The sequence below is a fragment of the Ceratotherium simum genome, chromosome 6 (assembly GCF_057802395.1).
Source record: "Ceratotherium simum simum isolate JZ-2026a chromosome 6, ASM5780239v1, whole genome shotgun sequence".
Classification (NCBI taxonomy): domain Eukaryota; kingdom Metazoa; phylum Chordata; class Mammalia; order Perissodactyla; family Rhinocerotidae; genus Ceratotherium; species Ceratotherium simum.
In genome coordinates this window covers 82053270-82077803 of record NC_141905.1, presented here as the reverse complement: position 1 = coordinate 82077803, position 24534 = coordinate 82053270, and the positions used below count along the sequence as shown (strand labels likewise).

Genomic DNA, 24534 nt, shown 5'->3' with positions numbered 1-24534 from the left:
GTGGCATATTTTGGGGCAGCATATTCTGCACCCTTCACAGGCATTCCTGCATTGTGTCTGTGCATGGCACGGTCTCCTGGGCTGCAGCGGTAACCGCACAGGCCTGGGTCTTGCACCTCAGTGCAGCCCCATCCCTAGTAGGGAGAGTGGGATGGGAGGCTGAGGCAGGAGCCCTGGCCCCCACAGAGGCCGCCTGAGAACAGGGTGTCAGGGGCGCTAACTTGAAGAGGTAGTGTCTGTGCTGAGGCCTAAAGGATGAGTCGGCCGGGGACATGGAAGTAGGGCTGTGTCCAGGTGCAGAGAGCAGCATGTGCAGAGGCCAGGAGGTAAGCACTGAGAGCAACTGGCACAGGCAGGCGCAGTGCGCATGGTTGTGTGGGTGGTGGGGGGATGGAGGGAGGGAGGTGCATGGGGTTCCATCACCAGGAACTTGTGAGCCTCAGGAGCCTGGACTTCATCCTGAGGGAGATGGGACCCCATGGGAAGGTTTAAGCAGAGGATAGTTAGGGCAGCTGTGCATTTTAGAAGGATGCCTGGTGCACAGGGCATTTGACTAAGTTGGGATGGGCCTGAGGAAGGGGTTGTCTCCCAGAGACGGGCAGGTGGAAGGTGCTGTAACAGAGGTGATGTCTGAGTCAGAGTAGGAGAGCAGTGGAGGTTTCTAGAAACAATCAGGAGGAAGAGTGGAAAGGATGTGCAGATGGATTGGATCAGGGATGGTGGGATAAAAGGGAAAACCAGATACGCGTGCGTGTTTTCCGGCTTGCGTGCCAAGTAGAGTATTGGCCCATAATGGCCCTCCCTCTTAGCTGTTGCTTATTATTATTATTGTTTATGACTGTGATTGAGGGCCTGCAGGAGAGAAGAGCCGCTTCCAGGAGACGTTTCCGGAAAAAATCATAGGTGTGGCATGAAATGGGGACTGGCCCCTTCACAGTTGAGTCTTGATTTATTTCTCTGGGCATACACTGGGTGCCCACTGTGTGCTGGAAGAAACACAAGCCTGCCTCGAGGCGCTACACCCGTTTTGCTCTCCTCCTCCTGACCCCCTGTCCTCCCCAGCACAGAACAACCTGTAAGGGAGGGAAAGTGGGGGCAAGAATCAGTGTCACTGTTGGCACCCAAGGGCAGTGAGAGGTGAGGTGATGCGTCCAGCTCTTGTGGGTCAGAGAAGGAGCTGGAACCATTCTCTCCCAGGCCTGTTACACTGAGTTCTCTTTTGGGGAGATTATCTGACAAAGACTCAGAAAAGGAGGAGTAGGCCTGGGCTTTACTTTGGGGGCTCCTGAGAGGAAGTGGCTTGCACTGGGTGGGTTTGGGTGCAGGGCGAGGCAGGGCTGGGTGGAATTCCTGACCGGAGGTGCAGTTTATTTCAATAGCTTTAAATTGTGTTTCTCTCGTGGAAAAGTGATGTCTGATGTAAATGCACAGTCTGTGCCACAGGGCACTTTGCATCACCCAGAGCTCACCAGGCCCTCCAGCACCTTCTCTTGTCACAGTCAGTGCCACAGGGACAGAGTGAGCTCGATGCGCATCTCGTCTGTCTTTAGACAAGTTTCCAGGAAGCAGGATGTCCACAGCCTCTTCCCCCAACGGGGAAGAAAGGGCGCCCGCCCCTCGGCTTTCCTGTTGGCACTCCGGCCGTGAACAGAAAAGTGTTGAGGTGAGGTGATGAGTTCATGGGCATCATCATGAGTCTCCACTTTTGTGCGTGGTGGAATTGTTTTCTGATCCAAAGTTTGTAAATGCTCCATCAGTGAGAGAGGGGAAGGGCTCTGTCAGAGACCAAAAATTCAACCGAGTAAATTTAAAGATCTAACTGGCTTTATTCGGTGATTCATGAATCGGGCAGCATCCCATCCAGCAAATAGATAGGAGCTCCGAGGAGCTGTGCAAAATGGAAGGTTTTTGTTGGCAGAAAGAAGCTTATAGGACAAAGAAGTTAAGAGTGGGATATTTCAGGCAGGGTCAGCTTCCCCTAGGGGAAGACAGGGGGTCTTATCAGGCAGATCATCTCCCTAGTGTTGATCAGGAAATTCCAGCCTGATGGGTTTTAAATTCCACTCCTGGGAGAGGCTGACACTGCAGTTAGGTGAGGTGTTAAGTCTCGGTGGGCTTAGCACAAGTGACTCCATTTTGGGCCTGTTGTTTCTTTTTAACATCTCTAACCTTTGTTCATCACTGACTCCGAGCCAGGCACCATCTTAAGCTCTTTCAATGCATCGTCTCGTCCAGTCCTCCCAGTTTCCCTGAAATCCATTCCCATTTTACAGATGAGAACACTGAGGCTCACAGAGGTTAACTCTCACACCCAGAGCCACGTAGCTAGTAACAGGCAGGCTCAGGGTTCAGTCTCTGGTCCCAGGCCTTTGAAACCCATGGCGCTTCCACCTTCTTTAGTTGACTCCTGAAAGCAGAGGTTTGAACTGGCAAGAGGCGTGTGCTTTTTAAATTAAATTTCATGTTTTGCTGAGGATGACGAGACGGTAGCATAGCAGGTGCCTCTGGTCAGAGTGAGATGCCCAGGGACAGGATCAGCAGACGGGAGGGAGGGGCCGTCACAGATTGCAGATCGCCAGGCACACTTCAGTCCTTGGAGAGCTCAGGCACAGCGCTAAGAGCCAGGAGGTGAGGAGCAGTCGGAAAGCCTCCTCTTGGGGTGAATCTTCAATTCTGGGATGAGAGAAGCAAATTTCTCTCCAGCTGTGAATCCCAGCCCCACCACAGCACAGGGAGGGCAACCTTTCTCAAACACACAGAGACTCTGGCACTACCCAGCTTCAGCCATTCACTGCCCGCCTGAGTGCACGAGCCGGCCCTGCCAACCTCTCCTCCCAGCCGCCTTCCTCTCCATCGCTACTCTGCACCACACTCTCCTGTTAGAGCCGCAGATGGGCCAGCCTCCTGCCTCAGAGCAGGGGTTTGCAAGTTGTCCTGGACCGGCAGTGGCAGCTTCTAGGAACTTGTCAGAAATGCAGACACTCAGGCCGCGCCCCAGACCCCAGAATCAGGAACTTTGGGGGTGGGCCCATCAGTCTATTTGACAAGCCCTCCAGGCGGGTGTGTTGTGCACTCAGGTTGGGAAAGCTGGTTCTAGAGCCTTTTCACACTTCCCTCTGCCTCACGTGCTTCTCCTGGTTGTTGTGGGGTGTCTCAGCCTTTGGGTCTGGCTTTAATCGGACCTTCTGTTTTCTCATCCACTTCGTTTCCCCACGCATGTGTCACAGACGTTTGTTTCTTTACCAGCTTCGCTCTGCCTCCTCGACTAGATTACAAGCTGCTCCATGAGGCCGGGGGCCTGTTATATAGCAACACATGTCCGTTGCCTAGCTGGGCACCTGGCCTGCAGCATGCATGAGACTATTTGTGGAATGAATGAATGATGAATGAATAGGGAGTTTGTGAGACTAGTGGGGAGTTCCACCTAAATCCTTAATGGGGAACAGAGAGGCTCAGCGTGGTGCCTGTCTGGGGTGCGCCCTGCACTGGCCCCTCCTTGGCTCTTGCTCTGCGTGGGGGACAAGCCCCGATTTCAGGGCCCTGACTTCAGGTCCATGCTGTGGTGGGTGCCGCCAGCTGACCCTGGGCAGGCCCTGCCCCTCCCATCATTTCCTGCTGTCTTTTCTTTTGACCTTTTTCCATCAAAAGTTGGCTGGAGTTGGGGCTGGCCCGGTGGTGCAAGTGGTTAAGTGCCCGCGCTCCGCTGCGGTGGCCGGGAGTTCGCCGGTTCGGAGCCCGGAGTTCACTGGTTCGGATCCCGGGCGCTCACCGACGCACCGCTTGGCAAGCCATGCTGTGGCGGCATCCCATATAAAGTGGAGGAAGGTAGGCATGGATGTTAGCCCAGGGCCGGTCTTCCTCAGCAAAAAAAAAGATGAGGATTGGCAGATCTTAGCACAGGGCTGATCTTCCTCACACACACACACACACAAAGTTGGCAGGAGCAGATAACTTCAAAGGCTTCTCTTGGCTCTGATGTTTTCTAATTTTAAATATATTCACACCTCCCCTCAACACCCTTTTTATCTTCATTCCATTTTGATTCTCTGGCCTATACTGGGGAGAGGGGAGGAAAACGCCTTCTGAGTGGGCCTGTCTTAGGTTTGTCTTCATGGTGCACGTCTAGTAGTGATGCCGAATGCACCAGAAACTGTCACTCCAGGTGACCAGAACTTTCCTTGGCTGGTAAGGGGGCTGGGCCTGGGGGTGGGCGGTGAGTGGGGCATTGGAGTGGGCTGGAAGAGGTAGTGTCCAGGGGGACTGGGCAGCCCACCCCTGTGGGAACCAGCCTGTGTGCCGAGGAGCCTTCCCCACCCCTCTTCCCTTGCAGAGCACTCACCGGTTTGTTCTCTGCCCCACGGCGCCTCCACTGCCTGGACCAGCCCTGCCTGTGAAGGAGGCCTCGGCCAGTAGGTCTTCGCCCTCCTGGGAACACGGAAGGGGACTCTCCCCACAATGGGCGCAAACATGCTTTTATGCTTTTTTCTTTTTCATGGCAAGTGCAGGGATGGGCTGAAGCTAATTTAAAACACCCCCACCCTGCCACAAATACCCAGCTTTTTTCCTTCTAGAAAGTTCTCGAGTAGCAAAGACAGGTTCTCTGGAAGAGAGAAACCTCGCCAGGCTGGTCCTCCCTGCGAGGGGCTGGCCTGCGAGCCTAACAGACGGAGAGAGAATTGGAAAGCTCTGTGAGGCCGATGACTTAACAAGAAGATGTGCTCATAATGGCTCGTCTGTGTTGGAGGCGACGCGTGTCTTTACTTCTGAGGCTGCACACACTCCTTTTCTCCTGAGCTCTGGCCCAGCTTGAGGTCTTCTCTATGAGTGGTGTAGAAGGTAGCGACAACCTGGGGGCTGGAGGCAACTAATGAATTTTGGAGACAGCTTATCCCCTCTAATTGTTTTTCTTCCTCCACATCCTCCTACATGATTAGAAAAATAATGAAACGGAAGGGGAATAGCGAGAGATGAAACCAGTTAGTGTCTGTACATATTTTGTCAAGCGTTTCATCTCACTGTCACCACCGTGTTGAGCAGTTAGCTAGGGCGCACGGCCGTGTGCAGCCAGCGCTGATGGAAGAGTCGTGGGCCCCGCCCTCGAGGAGCTCAGGGTCGAGCTGGGAAGGAAAAGAAACATGCTGCAGGAGTGTCTGCCTAAAGAAAGGAGACTCGGAGGAGGAGCCTGGGGAGCTGGGGGCCACTCCATGAGCTAAGGTGTGGGCTGGCAGTTCATGCCAGATGAAGGACTTTCCACACCTGGAGAGCCAGGGGGGCTTGGAGTGGGGGCTGGCTGTGGCCAGGCCATTGGTTTGGAAAGCTCACACTGGTAGGGCGAGGGATGGACGGACGTTCAGAGACTGCAGAGGGGAGCACCAGTTAGGAGGCTGTGACAGTGTCCAGGCAGGTGCTGATGGGGCCGGAACACAGGGAGTGGCACTAAGCTAGGGAGAGGTGGGGGATGAGAAGCATTTGGGAGGACCACAGAGAGGCAGACCGGGAGACAGCGCATGGAGCAGGGTCCTTGAAAGAGGGGTGGGTGTCCAGGAGAAGGAGCCCTGGAGAAGGGGCCTCAGAGCGGAAGGAGAAAGGGCCCCATCCTTTTTTTGGAGCTTTGCCAAGAGTTTAGGGCCAGCTGCAAAGTTAGAGGGAACAGTTCCCAAGACCATTCTCACTTCTGACACCATTTTCAGGTTGTGGGGGGTCCCTGAAACCACCCTCGGGTTCAGTAATTCACTGGAAGGAATCGCAGAACACACTGAAGACTATGATACTCATGGTTATGATTTACAAGAGGGAAAGGACACAGATTAAAATCAGCCAAGGGAAGAAGCACGTGGAGACCCAGGAGGTGTCCAAATGCAGAGCTTCCAGTCATCCTGTCCCCGAGAGGCATGTGCAGTGTCAACTCCCCGCCCGCCATGTGTGACAGGACGCACGGAGTATTGCCAACCAGGGAAGACCCCCAAGCCTTTGGTGTTCAGAGTATTTACTGGGGCTCCGTCACATACTACCTGCGTGGCTGACCTTTAGTTTCCAGTCCCTTGGGGAGGTCAGGCTGATACTGTCGGCCCAAAGCCCCCGTCATAACTTGCGCTGTTAGATTGTCCAGTGGCCAGATCCCCCAGGCAAGCAAAGACACTCTTCTCAGGCAGGACATCCCAAGTGGCCTAGAGGTCACCTCCCAGGAGTTGAGGATAAAGGGCAGACCTATCTTTGGGTGAGGATTATTCTTACTACACAAGCTTGCAGTCTGGCATGAGAGAAGACACCAGAGAAGGATTAGGATCTCCAGCATGTATGGGTGGAAAGGAACGGCTTGGCACCACGCTGCTCATATTCGGGTGTACACACATCCTCACGGTCACGGACGTCTGCGTGGCCCCAGGCGTTTGGCAGTTCACTCACCTGGCTCATCTCCAAGATGTTTTCGGGTATTTTTCATGGCTGTTGTGTGCTGGGCATAGGAGCAGAGACAGCCAGGATGTCGTGCAAAGAACATTCACACCATTGGTGGGTGTGCCCTTGGCCTCTCCATCACCTCAGTCCTCACTGAGTGAAATGTGCCGTGGGGCTACCTACCGCGATATCGTGAGGATTAACTTCGACCCTAAGTGTGGGAATCCTTTGTGCGTGTAGCAGAAAACCCTTCACGAGGAAGCAAGAACGCATGGTGTTTAAAATCCAACTTCTGGAGGCGACTGTTTGCTAGGATAACTCTTTGGCCTTGGTTTATGATGCACGCCGTGATACTTTTGGGAAAGTGCCTTCCAACGTGGGGGGGTTACTCCTGAAATAACGCCTGCCTTCTTCTCTGATCCCAGGTGAGGCTCCAGGTCGGGCTGTACGCCGTGTATCTTCTGGACTGGCTCACTGTTTTTAATAAAGAACAGTTCCTCGTTCTTCGCCTGGAGGACCACGCATCCAACGTCAAGTACACCATGCACAGGGTCTTCCAGTTTCTCAACCTTGGTGAGAATGTGGCACTGGAGACCCGTGGAGCAGGGCATGGGCTCCATGGACATGGGTCTGTGAGGGGCTCCCTGAGTCCCATGCAGACGTGGTGAGCCGGGCAGGGACTGGCTGACTGGGGGCCAGCTCGGTCCCTGTTTATCGAGACCAGCTGCACGCGGGGCCTTGTGCACAGTGTGGTGAGGGGTCCCTGGGGAGGAAGAGATGGCGTCTGGTCTGGAGCTTATGGTCCAGGGGAGGGACAGGAGGGAGCCGTGGCTCAAATTACGTGGGGGAAGGTTAGCGTGGTCACACCCCACATCCTACGGATGAGGTGGAGTCCCAGCTGCTAAAGGGGTCATGGAAGACTTCATGGAAGGAATTAGTCTGAGACCTGAGCCCTGAGGATGGGCAGGATGTCAGTAGATGGCTGGGACAGTCCTGCAGGGGATCCGGGGCTTGAAGGAGGGAACAGACAGGTCATGGCATTGCTTCAGGTGGTTGGGGACCCCTAGAGTCAGAGCTGTGTGGCTGGGTTTTGGCTGCTGGGCCTCTGGGGAGGGGGAGCCTGCCCCCAGCCCAAGGATGCCATCGCCTAGAGACCCGAGTGGCATTTTGTGGTAACAGGTCGCGCCACTGGCCATGGTGACGGCTGGTGGAGGTGTGTACATGGGTGCAGAGCGCTGTCCGTGTGGACAGGGTACCCAAGGCCTGCTCCAAAGGCTGGAGCAGAGCTCATGTTCCTTCCCAGCACACCTCCTGTGGCCCTAATTACCTTGCCTGGGAATTTTGTTAATGGAGTACTTCTTGAAATCTCTTTGCCTACCACTGGGTCTTAGGACCTTGTTATCATTTGATTTTCTTTCCCCTTTTCTTGGAGAGCTGGTGATGCGATGGAGTGTGACTACTTTTTCCTTCTAAGGCGTAGAACTGTTTTTCTTTGATTTGGCCTCCTGTAGACTCTCTCACATTAATGAGCTTGTCTTTATCTCTGAGACACGTTGAATGCAGGGCTCTCTAAGATGGATGGTAAGGCCAATTCTGATCCTTCTGTCTCATGTAACCCTGGCACACTGGGAGATGGTTTTTCTGTGTGTGGGCTCAGGACTTTGGCCAGATCCTGAGATCCTGGGGCACAGAGGCCGGGACAGTGATCTGGGGGTTAAGTCAATGAGAGGCTTATGGTCCAGAGGGCTGGGGGTGGCGGTGGCAGCCTCAGGTGGCAGTGCCTGCTGGCTCATTCCTGGGTCTTTCCCCACTGATATCCTTGCTGCAGGTGGGGTCTCTGGGCACAGGTGGCTCCTCTCCTCAGCCTCCCTACGGCCACTTCGTAGCACGACACACAGGGTGAAATATGGCCCAGCTACGGGACCCTTTGCAGCAGCCCGAAGTAGAAACAAGGGAGGCAGAATTCCAACAGGCTGGTTAGCAGGAAACTCTAAGCGCATGGGCCGTGCCTGCAGGTTGCACAGTGATCCAGGGACAGGCTGTCGGCCGTGGGAGCCAGCCCTTTACAGGCAGCTGGAAATGAAGCCAGGAGGTGAGGCTCAGGCAAGCTTCATCCGGCAGTTCCAGCTGCATCTGCGAGGACGGGCATTAAACCCTGGGCCTGGAATCTCTCTGCTATTTCATGATGGTGTTGCTGCCTTCCACCCTCGGCTCCTCCGAAATGGATCCAGCCAAAGAATTTTAATCTCTGAACACATTCTTTAGGGAAACTCCTGTCTCAACACGAAGCATGGCTGGGATTTTTGTAACGTTCCTTTTGCCTCCTGCCTCACAGGATTCTTGTCTTTCTCTTCCAGGGCCCTTAAGTGAGAAGCAAGAGGCCTTGATGACAAAGAGCCCCGCCTCCAACGTGCGGCGTCCCGAGGACCGGAACCTGGGGCCCATGTGGCCGGTCACACAGAGGATCCTGCAGGACTTCTATGGGCCTTTCAACGTGAGGCTGGCACAGGTTCTCGCCGACGAGGCGTTCGCGTGGAAGACGACGTGAGTGCTGGCTTCCTGCTGCCGGCCCGGGGCCCGCGGTTTCATCGTTATCAGGAGTTCAGAAATCTCTGTGGGGAGCCGTTGTACTCATAGCATGGAGAAAACCTGGGATTGGAGTCTTCCTTCCCTCCCTAGGCACTTGTTTCTTATAACCATCTCAGAATTCCCTTTGCGATGGTCAGTAGCCCAGCAATGGACCCTTCTCAGAGCTCCTGCATCAAGGCCACTGGAAACTCCACTTCCGAAAGAATTCCCTGCTGTCCAGGAGGGGCCGGAGCTCCTGGGACGAGGCCGGCGGGCGCTGGGCCGCGTGCGCAGAGGGGAGCTGACTCTAGGGTTGACGATTCTGGGATCCGATTGAGCACGCTAGACGGCGTACCAGAACTTACACTTCACATCCAGTTTTGAAACACTCTGTTTAGATCACTAACCTCATTTGGGCGGAGAACGGAAGCTCTTCCGTTCCTTTTACCAAAGTCAGTGCTTCAGTCTCTTCACGTATAAACACTGTTAACTTCATTCTTTACAAGAGGAAAAACAAGTCCATTTTTGTAGCACGTTCGTCTCTTGGGCTTCCTCCCATTCTGTCTTTGTGGATTTTACTTATGTTTAACATAGAAAATGAATGCATTTAAAACAAACCACTTGCTGCATTTCACTAGCCCTAGCTCTCTTTTCTGCTTTAGATGTTTCCTCAAGACTTCGTTCAGGTTATAATTGGAATCTAAATTCGCTTTAGAATTGGGAGGGAAATTTTTGCTGTTGAAGTTGCCGGACTGAGCAACTTCAAGGAATTAAACACTTCGTGGAAAATTTAGGTCGCTTGGGCTCTCCTCGCACACAAGGTCATCAGAACTGGAGCGTGTTCGAAGTTGTAGTTCTGGCCGCCCGACAGGCTCCGTTGCTCTGCCTTCCCCCTGGAAGGAGCTTATTAGCCACATTCTCCGCCAGGTGTGGCCAGAGGCCCTCGCTCCCTTCACAAACTACAAGATACTGGTGTCCTGATTCAGAAACACAATGCGTAAGCTTTCCTCGGGCCGAACGTGGTGTGCTGGGATTCTTAAAGGAACTTTCTGGGACACTCGGCAGCTTGATTTACTGATGGATGGGCTAAAGGTCTCATCATTTCTTGGAGGTGATGGGGAAAGAGTGAAGAGAACACTGGAGCCCACTCGGCACACGGCCCCAGGTGGGACCCTAACGAAGCTTTACACTCCAGTGTTGTCAAGAGAAGCTTCCTGCAAACCAGAACCAAAGTCAGAAAGTGCAGATGTCGACATACCCGACCGTCCCTCGCAGGCCTGAGGATTTGCCCAGTGGTCCAGCCTGGCGCCATTGTCTCTGCCGTCAGAGATGGGAGGTGCGCCCATTGGAAGGTGTGCGGAGGGCTCTCGGTACTGGCATGGCCGGGCAATTTCGGCTACTGAAAGAGCTGTGTGTCCTGAAGACCCCCTTTCGGGGACAATCCCCCCTTTGTCTCGAAGCCGGCACTCGGAGCAGCAGCCAGTGGGGGGGGTCTGGCCTGAGCACAATGGTGCTTTTGGGAGATGTCACTTCAGTGCGCGTGTGTATTTATTTGCAGTGCGGGGTGTGTGTGTGTGTGTGCGTGTGCACGCGTGCACGCGCGGATGCATTTTCTGAGTGGGTTCCCTTCAGTTCTGTGTCTGCTGTGAGGCTCCTCTGCTCTGGACACACCCCTTTCATGGAGTCATTTCTCTGCCACGTGGCTTGTCATTTTCAGCACGTATTTTGCTATTCCATCCCAACAATAATGACAGCAAGGGATTCTTACGCACTCCTATGCATGTGAATAACATGTAGTGTAATTCTGCTTCTTACAGAAGTACTACTGAAGGTATCGTTTCCAATATTATTTGGTTTATTATACAGATCTTTTTATATACACAGGCCCACCATCCTGTGCCAGTCAGTGCCCTCCGGACACAGTTTCTCTCAAGGGGCTTTTCTCCAAAGGGCGTATCTTCTGGCTTTGCTTTCTCTCGTTCGAGGCCCGGGTCTTGTTGACAGCACAGATGCCGTTTCGAGCGGTGGGCCTAGAGCCTGTCGTCCAAAACCAAAGCGAAATGGAGCATTTCTCACGACCTGGTATTGAAATGACTTTGTGTTCCCCAAAGCTGTATCGGATTGTATTAGATCGTACTCCCTTAGTCGTGTTGGTATGTTAAGTGAACTGCAGTTATGCTGTACTTTCATTAATATTTAACATGATTAAATGTGGACCCCTGTGCCTGGTACCTGAGCGGGTGTGCTCTTCCTCGCCATCATGAGCGCTCGTGGCGGGTTCTCCCCACGGTGTGCACTGTGTGTGAATGAATCTCAGGAATAGTTCAGCATTTTACCTGCATCATGCATGCGTTGTGCACACTCTGTGAAAGGGACCAACTGCATATGGTGACAGGTGAGAGACAGAAGGGTTCAGATGTTATGTTACCGTGGACCCCCGACGTGGGGCCATGGGGGTGAGTCATGGTGACGAGTTCTGGCCCTGCCCACAGACAGGCCTAACATTGCCTTCAGACATTTGGATTTGAAAGTTGCATGACCACAGGCCCTGCTACTCCCAATAGGCTACTCGACGTGGCTGCTTCCCTCATTTCTGTGGCCGGCCTGGCCCCTGGGGGCTGCGAGTTTGAGACCCCTGGTGTTACTGGATGCATTATCACCAGACACTCAGGGTCCCCTGGCTGTGTTCAGGGTGGGGCAAGCCTAAGGGAGGAGATGGGATTGTCTCAAGTTTGGGGTTCTGGAAGCCTGGGCCATTCCGGGGACAGCATGGATGCTGGGTTGGTCCCCGAGTTCTGGAAAGACCCACTCTGGGCCAGCCTCTCTCCCCAGCACTGCCCCCAACAGTGGTGTGTTGGGGGAGTCCAGTTCTAGGCTGGTGAGTCCAGTCCAGACCTAGAAACAAGGAGGACCCCATCTCTTGATGACAAAGCCAGGAACGGCTTTGCTCGGCAGAGAAGACTGTGCCTGTGAGGAGAAGGGGGACAAGTGGGAGACCGGGGCTAGGGGCTGGGGGAGGGGGTGCCGCAGGACACATGGGCAAGTCTTGAGGGTTGATTGCATGACTTCCTCTCCCGGGGGCCTTTCCAAAACCGTCTCTGCTGTGTGGCCACCCATTCCCAGCTCGGGAACCAGCTGTCAGGGAGCATTCTGATGAGGGTCATTTGCATCTTAGTATAAACCTCCCTTTGGAATGACCTCTCTCCAAAAGGAATTTCAGGCCTCGTGCAGCAGGGGGAGAGGTATTGTGTGTGGGTGGGTGTTTTTCTGTTGCTCTAGAAATCTCACCCTCTGGGCAACCGTGGGCGAGGCAGATCCTGTTGAGACATCGCTTTCCCAGCACCTCGCCTGGCAGGGCTCCCTGCAGAGCAGCTGAGAGAGAACGGGTCCCGTGGGGGGAGGCTGCAGCCACAGGAGCACCAGTCGGCCCTGGGGAGCTGCGTTAGTGTCCCACAGCTGCTGCAGCAACTCACCCTGAGCTGAGCGGCTGAAAACAATACAAGTTTATTATCTTAGTTTTGGAGGGCAGAAATCCAAAATCAATCCCACTGGGCTAAAGTGAAGGCCTGGGCAGGGCCATCTTCCTTCTGGAAGCTCTAGGGGAGAATCGTTTCTTAGCCTTTTCCAGCTTCTAGGGGCCACTTGCATTCCTTGGCTTGTGGCCCCTTTCTCCATCTTCAAAGCGTAGCATCTTCAAATCTCTCTCTGACTCTGCTTCCCTCTGCTTCTGTGGTCACGTCACCTTCTCTGACTCCCACCCTCTGGCCTCTTGTAAGGACCCTGTGGTTACTCTGGGCTTACTGGATAATTCAGCGTCATCTCCCCATCTCAAGATCACATCTGCAAAGCCCCTTTTGCCATGTGAGGTAACGTATTTCTAGGTTCTGGGGATTAGGACGTAGACATCTTTGGGGGCCATTATTCAACCAGCCATAGTGGGGTGGTCCAGTGAGCCGGTCGGGCCATGAAGGGATGGAGTGGGTGCCCAGTGGCCTGTCCCTTGTGGCTCTGCCCTGTGGGGCCCAAGCAGGTCTGAGTGGGCAGTGGCTGCCTAGCAGAGGATGGAGCTTCCGCACATGTCGGTTCTGAGATGGTGCGTCTTCCTGTCCAGGCAGGGCCCTGGGACTGGAGTGAGCGGGACAGGGTGGGGCCGAAGACCCACCTTCCTCCCAAGTTCAATGGCAAGTCATTCTTTTGTACGTTTCTCCCACATGAGCCCCCTGACCCGAGAGAGGACCTTTTCTCCAGTTCCAGGTAGAAGTGATTTTTGAGTGCTTACAAGTTTTGTGTCTTTTTTTTTTACGTTTCTTTCTCAGTTCCCCCAGGAGACCCACGAGCCACATGGGCAGTTTTAAGTTTCTGAAGTTCAGCTATTTTTGCATTAGTCATGCTTCAAAGGGACCAGCTTGTGAAAGCCACAAAAATAACTAGAATGTTTTCTGGTCCCTGAGAGAGCCTCGGGCCAGTGACCACTGTGGCCCCAGCCTCATGCTCCAGGGATGGCTTTGGAAGGCTGACCGCCAGCCTCACTTTCATCCGTTGTGCCTGATGGCCCCAAGCTGGACTCTACTCAACAGCCTCTGCTCTGCCCTGCTCCCGAAGCCCCTGTTCCCAGCCTGGCCCCTGTCCCCAGCCTTCCTGCCCTGGCCGGCCCCTGTTCCTCTCCATTCCCCTCCTTTGCAGACCCGCTCCTGCTCAGGTCTTGGGCAGAAGGGCGGAGGACTGTGGGGGTCCTGGGTTCCTTAGGGCTATGCAGATCGCTGTCCCCGGAGATCCTGCACGGGATGAGGACCGAGCACAGAGGTGGAAATGGTGCAATCTCAGGCGCGTGAGGAACAACAGTTCACCCTCAGTCACCACCGGAAGTGGCCGTGTCCTCCTGCCAGGGGCACAAGGCACTGACTCAGGCCTGCCCCTGTGCTCTTCACTGTCGCACTCGGGGCAAAGCAAGGAGTCGACGAGTGCATTGCGTGCTGGGCAGCACTCGCTGACCGCCCTGTGGGGCCCACACCGAGTCTGGGGCACAGAGGAGAACAGGAAGGGGCCTCCTCTCCCACAGTGCTCCTTGCTTGGGGCAGCAGCGTGGGGAGCACGGAGGCCCCCGGGATCCTAGGGGCTTTTTGCTGGGCACCCGCAACTCTGCCCGCGCGGAGGCTCAGGCACTGGTCAGTGTTCTTCCACCGCAAGGGATGCTCTGACTTGCACCCACCAAACTTTGCCACCCGAGAGGGACAGTGTGGGGAGAGGGCCTGGAGCTGGAGGAGCTGGATTCAAGGCCTGGGTCCCCCAGTGGACGGCCTGGGATGCACCCGTCCCTAACCTGGGGACACCACTGGTCCTTTCCACATCCACAGGTCTGTGGGCCTCACGAGTGGGTGTCAGAGTTAATGAGGCAATGGTACACAAAAGTACAAACTGAGGATCAGAGAGGCTGCACACCTGCCTGAGGTCACACAGCTCTGATCCCCAGAAAGAAAGTGCAGAATGCCAACTCAGATTTTTTACTTTTTTTTTCCCTTCCTGAGGAAGATTAGCCCTGAGCTAACATCTGTGCCAATCTTCCTTTACTTATATGTGGGTTGCTGCCACAGCATGGCTGACGAGTGGTGTAGGTCCACGCCTGGGATCCGAACCAGCAAACTGTGGGCTGCAGAAGCAGAGTGCACCAAACTCAACCACTACCCCTCCGGGCTGGCCCCAGATTTTTTGCTTTTTAACTTCAAAGTCAATGCTTTTAACTATGGTGCTACACTGTACTCCCCCACCACCCCTGCACAGCCCCCCAGTCTCCCCGCAGCAGCCTGTCTGCATATCATGTGTCAGGACTCCTTCCCCTCCCTCCAGCCCCCATTTTGAAGGCCCGCAGGGACGGGGCGGTGGTTCCTGGGTCTTCTGGGCCAGGGCTTTCTGCGGACCTACCCACCTAGGGCTCTGGGTGGAGACGGGAGCTTCTGGGGGGAAACAAAGGGAAATAACAGGACTTTGTTCGGCCCAAACTCTCTCAGCTGAGACTCCTGCTGGCAGAAGCGTCCTCTCCACCCTGGGCTGGCTGGGGGGAGTCATCTAAGTCTCCCAACCACAGGAGGGGCAGGCCTCGGGGGCTGGCTGTAGGGGACTGGCAGTCTCATCAGAAGAGGACTGCTGGTCCCTGGGCTCAGCCCCGCCTGACTGCCGCAGAGGCACCAAGGGGACACACTCCAGCTAGAAAGTGTGCAAAGAGTCAAAATTTAATTTTTTAACACATATTTTCTGAACATCTACTTTGCACAAGGCGCCGGGCCAGGCATTGGGGTGGGCAGGGTGGGGGCTGTTCACTTTCTCCTTCTCTGATTCCTCCACTTGTTCTCCCATCAGATATTCATGGAGTCCCGACTGGGTGCCGGGCACTGGAGGTTCCCGGGAGAGCAGACCCGGTCCCTGCCCACATGGAGCTGGGGTCTAGTGCAGCAGACGGGTATCGATCAGAAATTGACAGATACTGATCAGAGCTTCATCCAAAGTAATGCAGAACTGCAACAGCCATGAGTGCCCCTGGGGAGGTCTGGGGACAGTGACGTATTCCTGGTGAGACCTCCACCCCTCCCCAGGCCACTGCATTCCCTGTGTCACCTCCCCATCTGCCTCAGTGACCGCGCTGGACCTGATGACCCAGCTTCTCCCCAGTAGCCTGGGGACCAATGCCAGCATGCTTGGGCCTGTCAGGGGACTCTAAGGCCCTGGACTCCTGCTCCGAGCCCCATGCCCTGAGCCTTACAGAAGCTACCCCTGGGCCTCACGGCCCTCATCCCTCCTCGGAATGGTTCCTTCACCTTCTTGCTGTAGCTCAGATGGCTATCTGTAAAGGGCCAGATAGCAAATGTGATAGACTTTGTGGGCCCAAGAGGCAAAATAGGAGATATGTAATTTCTCATATAACAGGAGAGAAAACAAATTTCCACAAACATTTACTGACAAAATTTTAAATATAATAATTCAGTACAATTTTTTGGTAGTACAGGTCTGCTTATGAGAAGATGGAATTCTTTTTGGGGGTGGGTAACATTTCGCTTCCTTGAGGTTCAAAGTTACCAAATTGATTGCAGAAGTTCCTCTGTAAAGACCATCCTTAGCTCCATCTCCCGGCCCCGCTAACCTCCTTCTGAACGCCCTTACCGGGTTTCCAGGACACTAGACTCCAACCTCCATAGCTGCTCCTCCCTGGTACGGCCTCTTCTTTCTGACCTTGAAATGTTGGGGTGCCCCACAGCTCAGTCCTCAGCCCTCTGATCTAGCTGTCCTCTCCCATGACCAGTCTTAGCCAGTCCATGGCCTCAACCGCCACGTCTGTGCTGATGACACCCAGACCTCAGCCCTGAGCTGCCAGCTGGTGCATGTCGCCACTGGCGTTAGGGCATCTCCAAACTAACTAAGCAAACCAGAGCCCTTGGGGTCTGCCCCTGCCCCACTGGGCCCCTCCCCCACCGGGGCCCTTCTCAGTCACAGCGGCCAGCCTGTGTAGACCAAGTCTTGAAGCTCCCACCAGGTCACTGCTCTCTCTCCCACTGACCCTGGAACCCACTTCACCTGCTCTCCTGCCCTTACTATCTCTTCTGCATGGGTGGCTCTGCCCCTTGGCTACTTCCTTCAGGTCCCCTTAAGTGTCCCATCCTCCGAGACCAGCATGACCACACAGTCACCCTCCACCCCTTCCCAGGTCACTCTCTCACGTTCCTCTCTTCTCCCACCTCGCAGAAGCCACCGCTCTGCTGCCTCCGCCCCCTGACCCTGACCGCTCCTCACCGTCGCCCCTGTATGATCATGTGTTCTATTCTCTGGATTTTATGATGCTTTGACTTCTTGGGAACTTGCTGACCTGGGAGGGACCGCCCCTCCAGGCCAGCTATTTCCTAGAGACAGCGAACAACTGCCCCGAGACTGAGCCTTTGATACGCAAACCACCCGATCCAGAACCCATGCTCCAGACCACCTCCTTTATTGGTCACTTATGCTCCGGCCGCTGTCCACCTCCCTGATCTCCCCAGGGCCAGATAGCAGACAGCTAGCACAGCACCTAGCCTGGAGCCCCGAAGTCACTCAAACCAGCCAGTCCTCACCCTGTGCAGCCTGATCAGCCTCTGCGCCCATTCCTGCCCTGAAACCACGATAAAGGCCCTTGACCAAATTCCCTACCCTCTGCCTCCTGCCCCACCCTGGTGCTTCCCCATGCGGCCCTGTGGTGTGGTGTGGCATGCCCCCTTCTCTTGGGAACTGTGAGTGACAAACTGTCTTTTCAATGGCAGTCGTCTCCTGCTCTGTTGGCGTCACCATGCCTGAATCATAAGAAAACCTACACTTTAGAACATCCTCCCTCCTCCTCCACCTGCCCTGCAGTGGCGAGAGCCCGGCCAAGGCCCTCCTGGCCCCCAACTGCCGCTCTTTCCCTGCAATCTCCAGCCAGGGCGATCTTTTAAAACATCCCTCAAACCATGTCACTCTCTTCCTTGAAACCCTCCCCAACCTCCCAGCTCACTTAGGATAAAATGCAAAGACCTGCCCATGGCCCTCCAGACTCTCCTTGAGCTGCCCTGCTGACCCTGAGACCTCAGCCACCCCCACTCGCCCGGCCCACTGAAGTCCAGCCACGTTGACCTCCAAGCGGTCCCTCCAGCATGCCAAGCCCTTCCCTGTGCCAGGCTTGTGCCCTTGCTGTTCCCTTGCCTGGCACACCCTTCCCAAGTATTTGAAAGGCTGGTGCCTTCACCTCATGGAAGTCCATGGTGGGAGAGGATGGCCTGGTTGGGTCAACATTCTCACAGCATCTGTAATTATAGAGTTAATTGGGCAAGTTGGGTAAGTGGGGAAAGCCTACTTAACCACACATATATCTCTTAAGCGTTTTATTTTACTTAAAATATTTAAAGTACATTAATTTGTCTTTTGATGAAAGGGACATAGGCTTTCCTCTGAATATGAGTCTGCAGATAAGAGTTCTGGGTCACCTTTGTTGCAGAAACCACATCATGATGAATCAGCGATGGTTTCTGGTTTTGGTCCTCTCATGGGGCATGAGAACCGGAAGACACTTGCAGAACCATCTGAAAGCAGAGTCTTTCATCATTTGTATGGTTATTCTCCCCAAATTATTTCCCTCCTCTATGCTGGGACTTTCTAAAGCTTTCAACCTGGTTTTCAGAGAGCAACTCATATTTTGCACTCATATCTCATTAGTTTACATCAGTGGTTCTCAAAGGGTGGTCCAGGGATGCTGGGGACCCTTGAGACCCTGTCAGAAGATCCACCAGACAAAACTATTCTCACGATCATACCAAGACGTCATTCTTCCTTTAGGGTCTCATTTCCTCGCGAATGTACAAGTGACGATTTCCTGTGGCCACAGCCCACTCCGACAGCTGATGGAGTGTGTGCTTGTGCATTCACGTGCTTTAGAAATTCTCAGATTTAATTTCTAATATATTGATAGACGTAAACCACAAAAACAAAATCTCTTTGGGATCTTCAATAATTTTTAAGAGTGTAAAGGACTCTTGATGCTAAACAGTTTGAGAAGTGCTGTTTGATATATTTAATTAAATCGTGCACTTATAATATCAAGCACACCTGGCGTAAGACAGACTTGGGAACAAACAGAAGTGACTTGTGGGAGCAGAAAGTCAACCGGAGGGCATTTTGCAGAATGGCCAAGAGCCCAGAGCATCAGCTGGGATGTTTAGGGGACAGAGAGACAGACACCTGTCAGGTGGGGAGGCCGGATAAGAGACCACCTGCGATGGTGAGTAATGACGGTGCCAGCTCTTTACTGAGGACATGCTAAGTGCCAGGCCGTGTGCTAAGTGCACCTCTGCGTGTCTGTCTCCTTGGGTCCTCACCACAACCCTACGAGGGAGGTTCTATCTTTGTTTAGGTCCACCATCACACAGGTGAGGGAACCGAGGCTCAGAGGGGCCAAATAATGAGCCCAGACCCCCCAGCTACTAAGGAGGAGAGCTGGTCCTTGATCTCAGGTCTGCTGGATCCAGGGCCTGATTTAACCTCTGCTTCTTGCCTCTGAGTCCCTGAAGTCTGAGTTTCCAAGGAGGCGGTGGAGAGGGCAGAGCCTCAGGAGGAGCTGAGTGAAGCTTCCGGACAAAGTCTGGGCTGGGAGGCCGACGCAGCCACTGGGAACTGAGCCAGGGCCGGGTGGCAGCGTCAAGGTCATTCCCTTGTGGAAGCAGCAGAATTGACCTGGACAGTGCCCGCCTTCCCTGCAACCCAACCGATGGCCAGCCGTGCAGGGGCCGCTGGGGCAGAGACCTGATGCTAGCCTCTGACGCCCCCTTACTGCATCCCTTCTGTGTCCTGCATCCACCTGGATGGTGGGAAGCTGAGCTGAGGGCGCTGCTGACCCCCAGGGGGAGCCCCTGACTTTCTGGGAGGTTGAGCAGGGGGACTGGTTGTTCCATGGGCCCCGCACCTCACAGTGTGAGGCTTTCTCAGAGCCCAGGAATCCGGGCTGCCCCCCGACCACCAGTTCTGAGGTCAGCAGCTCCTGCCGCCTCTGTGGGTTCGAGTCATGGTCAAGGAGTGGGGAGTGGCCGCTTTTCTCTTCAGGGCTGGGCTCCAGATCTTGGAGGGGCAGCTGGACATCCCAAATTAGGCTCCACAGTCACTATGGAGACCATTATTTGCTCCTACCTCCACATGAGATAATCTGGACAACCGCCCTTTGCTGCACTTTCAACATAATGGAATTCAGGAAAATTCCAAAACCAAGCCAGCCCCCAATTCTAAAGGCAGAGATGTGGGCAGCCTGCACGGACCTCAGAATACGGGCAACCTTCTGTATGGCCTCTATCTTCTTCTAAGAGAGCATGCACCTCAACTACACTCCAAATTTTCTGCCTCCCTGCCTTTGCCAAGCCACCAGGAGTGCCCACCCTCCCCATTGTCGAACTGAGCCAGCTTTTTACCCCACCCCAAAGACAAGTTCCAGTGTTGCCTCCTCCTCCATGATGGCCTCCTGGATTCCATCCTCCCTCCCACCTCTTGACCAGCATGAGGAGGTCTCTCCGCCTTCTTAGTCCCTCTCCCATCTAATGTGGCATTGATTGTTTTCTAACTGAGTCTGTAGTCATTTGTGTGTTTCCATCTCGCATCCACACAGCAAATCCTGGGGAGCCCTACCCCCAGACAACCAGCAGTGGAGTTATGTTCCTAAGAGGGAGGCAGTGGATGCCTCGAGGAAGAACTGAACTGGGAGCTAGGGATCTGGACGATTGGGCAAGCGATTTAACTTCTCAGAGCCTCAGTTTTCCCAGCCACTGACCAAGGTAGGGGTCTGGAGGATTTCAGGGGCCCCTTTCAGATCTGCCCACCTCTTTATTGTCTTTTGAAAATCTGCCCCTTTCCTCCAGCTGCTTAAGTTCCTAAGGCATTTTGCAGAGGAAGTGTGTGGAGAGAGGTGGAGAAAGGGGTGCGGCTGCGGAGCGGCAACCCCCTCCCCAACCTCCTGGGGTTCCGGGGACAGCTCACCCTGGGAGCAGGAGGCACCGGAAACGTAGCCCTGCGCTGCCCCCGTGTGGCCGCGCGGGCACTGCAGTCAGGAAGGCTTGCTTAGCCAACCTCTCCAGGGCTGCCCTGGCAGGTGCCCATCACCCATCTGGACCCCCCGCTTGACCCCCACTCTCTTCCCCTTCACCTCTCACCTGGGCCAGGGAGCTCCCGGGGGCCGAGCGTAACCCCAGTAACAGGGCGCCCAAGGGTGGAAGGACTAAGATTTTAGCCAATCCGGAGCGTTGTTCTGAAAATGCAGCAATGTCGGAGGTGGGGGTGGGGGGGAAGGCTGGTCGTGGGAGCCCCCAGAGGTGCGCCCCGCCTGTCTCTTGGTCTCCACTCTCCGCCCCCGGACCCCGTCTCAACGGAGCGCCCCGCAGGCCAGGCACGATCCATCGCCCCAAGTGCAGGGAAATGGAGGCTGGGAGAGGGCCAGCCGCGGAGCTGGGCTCCCTGGGAGCCGGCCTGACTCCCGTCCGGTGCTCCCTCCACTCCATCTGGCGCCTCCAGAACACAGCCTCCTGATGGGCTGAGCGGAGAGCCTTCGGCCCCTTCGGGACTGGTGGTGGTCCAGACACCTCCTCCCCAGCCCCTCCCCACCTCGGTCCTTTCACCGGTGGATGCCTCCCCTTCCCAGCCCACCCTTCCAAACACCTGTCCTGAGCCAACCTGCGCTTTGGCCTCTAAGACTGTGCACGGCGGAGGAGAGCCCCTAGGGAGCCATCACCCACCCCAGGGGGACCTCAGAGGAAGGGGTGTAGTGATGGGGGGGCTGGGCTTGCAGCCTCTGCCTGCGGACCTACAGAGCTCCATCCTCCCCAGCCTTGCCCTGCCTCCGCCTCCTCACTCCTCCCAGCATCCCCTCCACTCTGGGCTCTCCTCTTTCCTCCGCAAATAGCCTGCCTGCTCTGTGGCCTCTTAGCCCTATGCAGGCAGGCTCTGCTACCCCTGTCCTGGGGGCCGTCCTTTTCTAGATGTGGGGAGAGGGAACAGGGCAGATCTGGGGGATTGTAGGGCTCCCCCCCCCCCACCCGGCTTTCCCAGGGCCTCCGGCTAACTGAGCACTCATCCTGCCTTAGTTTAGCCACACTGAGGTCTGGACCTCCACTGGCAGCGGGTACTCATTCTGCTTCCCTGGTCTTACAGGGCAGACCTGACCTCCTCTTTCATTTGGGTTCTTTCTGTTCTCTCCCTTCTTTCCCTCCCTTCTCCCCCTTCCTCCTGGCCTGCTCTCCCTCCAGCAGTGAGGAGTTTGCCAGCCTGGCTGGGCTGGGCTGGGCTGGGCTGGGCTGGGCTGGGCTTCCAAAGGGCAGATCTGGAGAAGCTGCTACAGTGCAGCTCTAGGAATGTCCATGATGAGCCAAGCTCAGCATAACCCAGATAAATCCCCGTGCCCCACATTGCCAGGACGATCAAAGAAACACTGTCTAACAACTGAAGGAAATGATCCCACTTTACTAGCATCCACTGAAAGACTCCTTTCAGAGATCCAGTTCGTAACCCTCAGCTCCACTTCCCACCAGCTCTCTTTCTCCGGTTCTTTCACACATCCCAGCTGCTCCAAGCCTTCTCCCTCGCCAGCTGGGGGCCGTACCTTCTGGAACACATGACCTTCTCCACCCGTGCATCAGGAGAGGGACCTCACCACTGCCTCAGCTGAAAAGTGACCTGTCCAGTCCACTCACGTTTCAGTGGCCATAATTCATCACACGGCCAGGCAGCGGACCAAGTGCCTGGGTGGAGAGCCCGTTTTTGGCGCGCACGAGCACCGTCTGCCACCCCGCTCAGCACTTCCGCTAGATTCCAGGCTGGCCCTTCGTGCTTGTTCCTCCCGGTCTCTTCATCTCTTTCAGATTTTCTCCCTCTCTATGTCTGCACTGCCTTCTGTGAAATTTCCTCACCTTTATCTCCCAGTTCACTGACACTTCCTACTTGACTAAACCACCAATTCTCCTCTCTAAACTGTTAAGTTTTTTGTTTTTAAATGACTCTTTTGGGTCGTTTTCAGTCGTAGAACTTCAATTTGATTCATTTTCAAGTCTGTCATTTTTCATAGAAACTTGTTCTCTCAATATGGTTTTGATTCCTTTATGTATTTAATCATTTTAAACATTTTCTAAAATATGATTTATAATTTCATTTGAACTGTTCTGTTATCACAAGTGCTTGGGGGATCTACTCATCCTGTTTGTTTTATCTGCTGACTTTCCCATATTGTTAATTGTTTCCTCGTGTACTTTGTCATTTGTAAAAATTATTGTGAGATTTTCTTCAGGTGATGTTAGCACTTTTTCCCAGGGGAGTCCCTCGTGCCCTGGGTGGAAGGTGTCTCCAGGAAAGGATTTATCTTTGCTTTGGCCTGGATCCAAGGGGTCACCTCTCTGAGGCCAAATTTTATAACTTTTTGGCTTGAGATGTCCTTGCTTTGCGGGAAGTGTGAATTAAAACTTTCCATCTGGTTGTGTGTGGGCTGGGAGCTTCCATTTCTAAGGGAGCCTTTTTCCAGCCTCACCTTGTCTGAGCAGAGTCAGCTTTTTGTTTCTGAGATTTCTCTCAGGTTCTCCCAGTCCCTTTTATGAGAAGGACCAGTCTTCCAGGGTCCCGACTTTATTCAGAGCTCCCAGGTCACCCCTTCCTCTTGCATGTCAAGGCCATATTTCCTCTCTCCTATGAGAGTTAAAACCCAGCCCCCCGCCCTAAGGAGACAGACTTACAGTCGACCCCTCCCTGGGCCTCTGTGGTGTTGGCTCGTGAGTGGTCCTTCCGGCTTGTAGTTCCTACTTTATTTCTGGCTCAAGAAGAGCCCCCTTTCCTTCTCTCAAGCTGGCCTATGAATTATAAAGGAATAAGCATATATTTTTGGGAAAGAGATGGCTAGCAGGGCAGAGATGGGAATTTTCTAATTCACTTTTTGGGATTAATTCCTGGATTAATTTCGAGATGGTCAGAGGACTTACTTCTGAACGATGTAAATCCCTTGCAACTTGTTGAGGTTTGCTGTATGACCCAGCCTATGGTTCATTTTATTAAATGTTTGTGCACTTAAAAAGAATGTGTCCTCTGTCATGGCTGGATACGGTGTTAATTAGGTCAAGCAAATTGTTCAGATTTACGTCCTTGCTGATTTTCTGTTTCTATTGAGAGGAGAGTGCTAACGTCTCCCAATATGACTGTAGCTTTTTCTCTTTTTCCTTTTTGTTTACTGCTTATCTGGCATAGCTTTTCCCCAGCTTTCACCTTCATCATTTTTTGCTCTTATTTGAGGTGAATCTCTTATAACCAGCATATAATCAAGTTGGTTCATTTGTTTTTTTTAATCTGATCTGACATTTTAGTTCCACTCAGAGTATTTAATCCATTTACATTTAACATAATTATTAATATATTTGGATTTGTAGCTACAATTTTACTATTTGTTTTCTCTTTGTTGCACCTATTTTATGTTGTTTTTCTATAACTTTGTTTTTATGCTTTCTTAATGGATTAATAGTTTTATTATTCTGTTTTCTCTGCATTAACTTGGTACTAAATCATTCTTTTATTTGTGTTTTCATAATTACCCTGGATGTTACAATATGCATCCTTGACTTGCTGTCTAATATAATTTAGGACTTTTATTTCTTCCACACAGTGTTAGGATCTTAGAATACCATATTCTTTCACCCTTTTCTGTTATTGTTATCAAGAATTTACATTCTACATTAATTCTGTATTAATTCTACCTATTTCAAATCCCAGAAGACATAACTTTTGATGTTTTGTGTAGTTAATATTTGTTTATATTTCCATATTTGCTTGTTCAGTAGCTCTTAATTTCTTCTTGCATTTCAGTTTTTTCATCTGGGCTCATTTTCCTCTGTCTGAATAATTCCTGTTGGTGTTTATTTTAGAGTGGGTCTACTGGCAACAAAGTCTCTCTGTTTTGCTGTCTATATGCCTATTTTTTCCCTTCATTTTTGAAGGCTATTTTCATTGGATATGGATTTCCTTCCTTTCAACACTTCATGTCATTTCTGTTGAAAAGTCAGTCTTTAGTTTCAT

The 24534-nt window shown here is 53.4% G+C and overlaps 1 protein-coding gene across 21 annotated transcripts in view; it reads left to right on the top strand.

Moving 5' to 3' along the window:
• Positions 1–11195, top strand: part of CHST15 (carbohydrate sulfotransferase 15) — an 80061-nt gene extending 68866 nt beyond the window's left edge. For all 21 annotated transcript variants that reach the window (XM_004438888.3, XM_087432784.1, XM_087432786.1 and 18 more), the window contains 2 exons: positions 6822–6969; positions 8754–11195. In XM_004438888.3, the coding sequence (XP_004438945.2) occupies positions 6822–6969; positions 8754–8944 (339 nt within the window). In that variant the 3' untranslated portion in view covers positions 8945–11195. The remainder of the gene's footprint in view (positions 1–6821; positions 6970–8753) is intronic.
• The last annotated feature ends 13339 nt before the right edge of the window (positions 11196–24534 follow it).